Source organism: Phyllostomus hastatus, unplaced genomic scaffold, assembly GCF_019186645.2.
Source record: "Phyllostomus hastatus isolate PE091 unplaced genomic scaffold, TTU_PhHast_1.1 phas_contig_1, whole genome shotgun sequence".
Classification (NCBI taxonomy): domain Eukaryota; kingdom Metazoa; phylum Chordata; class Mammalia; order Chiroptera; family Phyllostomidae; genus Phyllostomus; species Phyllostomus hastatus.
Window position 1 is genome coordinate 28,948,064 of NW_025333498.1, and position 6,981 is coordinate 28,955,044.

At 39.5% G+C, this 6,981-nt stretch overlaps 1 protein-coding gene across 7 annotated transcripts in view; it reads left to right on the forward strand.

The window, feature by feature from the left end:
* Nucleotides 1–6,312, forward strand: part of RBMS1 (RNA binding motif single stranded interacting protein 1) — a 204,356-nt gene extending 198,044 nt beyond the window's left edge. For all 7 annotated transcript variants that reach the window (XM_045845013.1, XM_045845394.1, XM_045845239.1 and 4 more), the window contains 4 exons: nucleotides 2,689–2,799; nucleotides 3,932–4,012; nucleotides 5,255–5,339; nucleotides 6,083–6,312. In XM_045845013.1, the coding sequence (XP_045700969.1) occupies nucleotides 2,689–2,799; nucleotides 3,932–4,012; nucleotides 5,255–5,332 (270 nt within the window). In that variant the 3' untranslated portion in view covers nucleotides 5,333–5,339; nucleotides 6,083–6,312. The remainder of the gene's footprint in view (nucleotides 1–2,688; nucleotides 2,800–3,931; nucleotides 4,013–5,254; nucleotides 5,340–6,082) is intronic.
* The last annotated feature ends 669 nt before the right edge of the window (nucleotides 6,313–6,981 follow it).

The following is a 6,981-nucleotide window of genomic DNA, read 5'->3' on the forward strand; positions in this document are numbered from 1 at the left end:
AGAGCTTAAAATATATCACATTGGAGGTGGGGCACCATTTTCTTCCTCATACCAGTTTTGTAGGAGATTGTTAAACTGAGTTTTCAACTTTTTAAAATTTTTAAATTGTAAGGTTTTTAAGTTGCAAAATTTCATCCGTACTTGTGATGAAATCTAATTTTTTTACATTATGTTTAATGCAAAACATGTTCAAAATTGTTCTACAGATTTTTTAAATTGATTTTAGAGAGGAAGGGAGAGGGGAAAGAGAGAGAAATCTTCATTTGTTGGTCACTTACGTATGCTTTCATTGGTTGATTCTTGTATACGCACTGACCAGGGATCAAACCCACAACCTTGACATGTTGGGACCACACTCTAACCTACCGAGCTTCCTGGCCAGAGGCAAGATTGATCTGAGATTTCTATCAGAGCTACTTACCCTCTCCATAGAAACTCTGAATACAAAAGTAGTAACACCTTTGGTAAATAAATGTGATTTCTTTAGTGACATGAGCATTTGTTACATTTATGTATACATTATATTTAATTGAGTTACACTCCACCTTATTATCATATTTAATGTGTTTTTAAAAATACATAAAATCCAGTTAGTTGAATTAAAACATGGGTTTAAACAGTTGATAAAATAAAGGTGGAGAACAAAGTCACACACACATACAAGCTCAAAATCCCCAGCACACTGACTGCCACACTCACCATGGGAAAGCCACGTCTTTGGCCCTAAGCTTTCTAGTAACAAATGCAAAATGGGAGTCTTGGTAAGCAAGATAGCTCACAGCACTTACAGGATAAAAACAGATCAGTTGTTTGGGAAAAGCACACTATTCTTGACCTTAAGATGAGACAGGGATTTCTCTCAGGACACCTAAAGAGAACACTGAGGTCACGTGAATGAAATGGTAGTCCAGGGACGAGTTCTGAACAGAAGGTGGCTGAGATGACTTTGAAGAAGCAAATAAAACATGTTCAGTTGCTAGCACAGGGGAGAAACTTTGTGCTGTCTGTATAAACACTTACATATATGTTTCTATATGCACACATGCATCCACACACATCCCTACTCATGTATGTACACTTACACCCACATGCACGCAGGTGTTCATGGCAATGTGTGTCCCTCTTATGAAATGCTGGAAAGGAACTCGCTGTTCATGGGGGTTTCCCAGCAATAGCCAGTTCCTGCAGATGAACAGGAAAAGGAGCAGGGCCCTCCCTCAGCGCATCCTGGGCTTCTGCGTCATTTCCATGTTACCATCCACTTTTTGATGATACTCATTAAACCTTTAAAAAGAAAAAACTTATGAGATTTATTAACAGCAAACTTTCTTACGCACACCTATATTTTCTTATCAACTTTTAGAGACAAAGCTGCACATATCTCAGTTTAACATCTATAAGGTGACAGTCGTGTGCAGGAGGCTCCTGTCTGAGGACTCACTTCCTTTCCCACCCAGACCTAGACCACCTGCAGCCAGAGCTGCAGGGCCCACCTGCACACCGGTCTCTGCCCTTGACTGCGTACCTAATGTCAGTAATCACAGTGCACTTAAGGGATAAGTCCAATACATTGACACCAAAAACTTAACATTAATCTTGCAGTGTTAGAATAATTGTATTCTCAGATAATTGGGTGATTGCAGAAGTGTGAGGGATAGTATAATCTATAAGAATATCATATAGGATAAATTAGAGAAAATGCAAAAGTCCAGGAATAGAAATAAATTTTGGTTTATGCAGTCAGTGTGCCTTCCATTATGTAATTATTAAAAACGATGATAATGACAGTCATGCAGTAGGTTAAGTAAACATTTATAATGGAATATTAAGTTAAAAGCAGAAGGTCAGGACATGAAATTGTTTGTGCACCTTCCTTCCAACTTTGTAGAACATGCCACAGTCAGAATCGGGGCAGCAGTACCCTGGCAGTGCCAACAGTGAGGTACTACAGAGAGAGGATGGGCAATGGGTGTTTTTCTTTTCTTTTCTTTTTTCCCCTGAGCTGGGGTTTTGTATCAGCTCACCACTGGATTGCACCAGCCAAACCACCTGTCTGTTTTTCTTAAACTCTATTTAACTTTTAATGACTAGAATTTTTTAATGAAACCAGAGAATCTGAAATTGGTTTATTCATTGTATCTGAATTGGTGCCCCCACCAACCCCAAATTGTAGCTGAAAGTTCTGGGAAATGAACTGAGGGAATGAAGAATGTGATCTTGACCCTGACAGCCTGGTGTTGAAGTGAATGACTATCTCTGTGGAACTTTTTTTTTAACAAAACACCATGTTTATAATATTCAGTATATTATTTTGTGGTCTCATAAAACATCAACTGTCATTTATTTTAAAAATAATTAAGCCTTTTATTAACCTGCATAAAATAATTTGCATTTCTTGCTATAGCTCCTACTGGATTAGCTTACTCTACAGTTAAGTGTGAAAGCACAGGGAGAGATGTTTAATGCAGGGATTTCTAGAGAGCAAGTGCTCTTTAGAAGGTCTCAGGAAGCACAGTCCAGAAGATTTTAAGGAAATTATTTATGATACCATTTACAAGTTTGAGGGAGGGTTATTTTTGCTTTATATTCCTCAACAAATAGGCATTTCATTTGCAAAAGGTGATTACAGAATCTTAACCACTCCCTCTTAGGTCGTATCTTTTGTTGCTCTTGTCTCCGACTTCCCAGGGTGCCGTGTTAACTCCCTCGATGGAGCACACCATGTCACTACAGCCTGCATCTATGATCAACCCTCTGGCCCAGCAGATGAGTCATCTGTCACTAGGTGGCACCGGAACAGTAGGTGGCAAATTCATATCATCTGTCTCAGCAAACAGAGGAGTGTAAATTAATGCAGCTTGTGCCTTCCCTATCAATCACAGGCTCTATGATATCAGTGATTATGTCTGACCCCCCAACACCCTCCCAGGTTGCCTTCTTCATAGTAAATACTCAGATATTTCTTGATTGATATACTAAAAGTTGGTCCTCTGGGTGTCTCTTCACTGCCTGAACATAGCACCCATACATGACTAACCACATCCAGGCCTAATAACCAGGGTCATTCATTCACACTGGCAGACCTGGTCTCATGAAGCCAAGATCAAGGTGATACATGGTGGTGAAGGCAGGGGATTTCTCCTTACGTATTTCTGTTATGGAATTTGGGGACATTGAATCATGAGCTGTGTACTGAATTATTTCCCCAGAGTCCAGGGGACTTAGTTAAGTATTGAGGTTGAGCTGATACCATACCAGATTAACCTCCAGGGTTGGCATGGGCAGCACCTGGCTACGACAACCAAAGGCTTTTAGTTCAGACCACATCTGTGGTGGCTTACAAGAACAAAGGGCAGTGTGTTTGCCCCACTTACTTTCAAAACTAGCTAGCTTCTTGAAGGCTGAACCAGGGCCACACACATCCAGTGAGATTGACTAAAAGGTCTCCTGCCTTTGGAAAAAGAGGCCCGTCAGCATCAGGAAAAGCACAGGTCCATTTTCTGTTCTGCAGTGACCTGTTGAAGTCCTAGTAAGTCACTTTCTCTTGGGCTTCCACTTACAGAAACAGTTTTGGATGCTAGTTCAGGGAGGCTGCTGAAAAATAATGAGGCCATTTGAGGAGACATCTTCTAAAATAGCACATTAATGATGTTAAATTATAGACGATGAGAAACCTTAATGATCTTCACCCATGTGCTCCTTTGTTAGGAAACCCAAAGAAAGGTGGGATTTCTACTTTGACAAATTCAAACAGTACAAAACATTCATTTGCCTTTCATATGGTGCACTGAGGTATACTAATTAAATGTTGAGCCCATTTAAATTTCTTCTTTGAGACTCCCAAATACTTGTCATCCCCTTTCAAAATTCACCGACTTTCAGAATTCTGCATGGCTTGTCCTGGCCCATCTGACTCCATTCTTCTTTGCAGTACATGCCTGCAACATCAGCTATGCAAGGAGCCTACCTGCCGCAGTACACACACGTGCAGACAACAGCGGTTCCTGTGGAGGTCGGTACAGGCTGTCCAGTGGCCGTTCTGAAGATGAATAGTTTCAGAAATGAGTAAATTAGGTGGAACTCAGTGGAAAATCAGCCAAAAGTCAAACATTTGCCTGAAGATCTGAGTTTAGAGGGAGTACACACATCATCAACGCTTCAGGGCTCTCTGTCCTCTGTCCCATAAAATGGTGCTTACAGGCAAATTCAGATAAAGCTGGAGTATGTAATTCAAGTGTCAAGGATTGTATCAGTATAATAGTAACAAAAAGCCATCAGTTATAATTAAGATACTTGGGGAAAACTGATGTTTCAAAACTTTAACAGGTGTGAGAAACAGGGCATACCTGTTTTTGTAGAGGCTGTTGGTAGAGCAAAATAACACTTAGTTCTTGTCCTGGAAGATACTAATATGATACTGATATGAAAGAAGTCTGACATTTGATTTAATTTGAATAAAGCTTGGACAAAAGGGCATTTTCCAGCAAAGCACCCTTGAAACTCCAAGGAAATTCATCAACCCAGCCCATCCCACCCTCTGGGCAGATCCCATGGGTTCCAGTTCCAAAAACAGCTGTAGAACTGTGTCTGGATGTCGGGGGAGGGGGGTGGGGATGGTCCTTGTTTGGTTTGCTTCTGATTCATTTAGTGTTGTGCAGTTATTGACGATCATAGTTCCCAGAACCCAAAATCTCTCATCTGCAATTCTGAAATGAACCAAAAAAAAAAAAACGTAAAAATTCTTTTTGTAGCTACTTTAGCAAAAATCTTGACCTGCAACAAAACCCAACCCGAACTGATGCAAGACAAAAATGTGTACTCCACTCTGGGTATATTCATGTCTTTCGGTGTAGCCCTGTTAATATGATTGATCATGAGGCACTGCCCTAGACCCCACTGAGTGTATTCAATGAAAAACTGCATATGCACACTGTATTTCAGGTCCTAAACTCTAAGAACACTGAATTCCAAGTCACATCTGCCCCCAAGGGATAAGAGATTTGTTGGATAAATTGTAGTTTAGTTTGAAGAGACAACTCCTAAGTGTTGGGGTGGGAGGTTCTTTGAGTCTGTCAGATGTTTGAACTTCTTAGGGAAATAAACTCGAAAGCTCTACATGACCTAAAGAAAATCACTTGTTAAAAACATTACTTGTAAAGAGTGCTTGTTTTGAAGATGTTGGACTCAGTCAGACCTGGACAGCAACATTTGGATTTCATTGCTCACATGTCTCATCTGTTCTGCTTTGTTGTAGGAGGCGAGTGGTCAGCAGCAGGTGGCTGTAGAGACGTCTAGTGACCATTCTCCATATACCTTTCAACCCAATAAGTAACTGTGAGGTATGAGAGAAAGGTCGCTGTAACTGTAGGGCTCAGGCCAAGACAAGTCTATGGTTCCTTTACAAAATTGAACTCAGAGTAACTCAGATTTTGTCCCACTGCTGCCATCATGGCCAGGGAAGCCAAATGTTATCAAAATGTCAAAATCGGTGACTTTGTGGATTTGGCAGATTAAGTATTCTGCCCAAAGGGGGCTGCATATATTGAAATCAAATGTATGTTTTTTCTGTCTTCCTCCTTACCTCTTCCCCAAAACCTGTAACATGTTAGAAAATACTGGGGACCAAATTTGTCCTACAGTACATGTATTTTACATTTATCTTCCTTTGAATATTCACAGACTCCAGGAAATATAGCATAAGAGTTTGTATAACCTAGCACTGCAAGATTAGCAGCAGCTCAACTATGAATGTAATGTCAAAGGTTGCATCCCAGCTCTCACTTGGACCACAGATCTGAAAACTTTGTACTTTACCATGCAGATTGCGGTCAAGTAGTTATGTGGAACTTGGGTTTCTCGTTGCTCTCGCAAAAGTATGTTGCAAGTCCCAGATTTCAGAGGTAGACTCAAAGCACAGAAAGTGACCCTCAGCTCCAAAGTTTGTATTTATTGGTCTACCACAATGATGAACACGACCTTTTCTAAACACCTTTATCTTTAAAACAAGAAAGAGATCACAAAGCTCAGTAGTGTGTGATAGCAACTGTACAAAAAGCATTTGTCTTTTATTTTTCTCTTCCAGATATACAGAAGGGTGTTCTTACATGAAGAAGGGTGTGAAGGCTGAACAATCATGGATTTTTCTGATCAATTGTGCTTTAGGAAATTATTGACAGTTTTGCACATGTTCTTGAAGACGTTATTTATAACGAAATCAACTAAAACTATTTTTGCTATAAGTTCTATAAGGTGCATAAAACCCTTAAATTCATCTAGTAGCTGTTCCCCTGAACAGGTTTATTTTAGTAAAAAGCAAAAAAAACAAAAAGAACAAAAACAAAAGATTTTTATCAAATGTTACAATGCAAAAAAAAAAAAGGAAAAAAAGAGAAAAGAAAAAAGGAAAAAAAAAAGAACACTTCAATTTTCTGGGTATGCACAAAGACCATGAAGACTTATCCAAGTGCATGACCGGATTTTTGTGGTTTTGTTCATTTTGTGTTTGATTTGTGTTTTTTTCAGCTGTATGAAATGGGCTTTCTGACGTTCAACTAGTCTGACTTCCCCCACGGTGTTCTGTGCTTGAAGTGCGAGTGTTGCTGTAATTCAGTGTTGCCGTCAGTGTCTGTCTTCGCTTTCCATTTTTCTTTCATCGTAGTGTGAAGTGTCTTATCCTTTTCTATGAATTCCAATTTGCCTTAACTCTTTTGATGCTGTAGCTGTTTCAGTAAAAGTTAGTTCAAACTAATGATGTAGAATGCTTTGACCAAATGAGCTGGTCTATTATGCCTTGTAAAACAGCAGCATAGGGCTTTTAAAAGGTAGTCAATAAAAGTTGCTGACATTTTGGCTTTTTTAAATATGTAGTAGGTGTTTTTAATGATTTTTCACATAACGTGTAAGGTAGTGAAATGCAAGAAGGGAAAAATGTTTTGTGTGAAACACATTTTCTGATTGGGGAACTTTTAATAGGGTAAATCG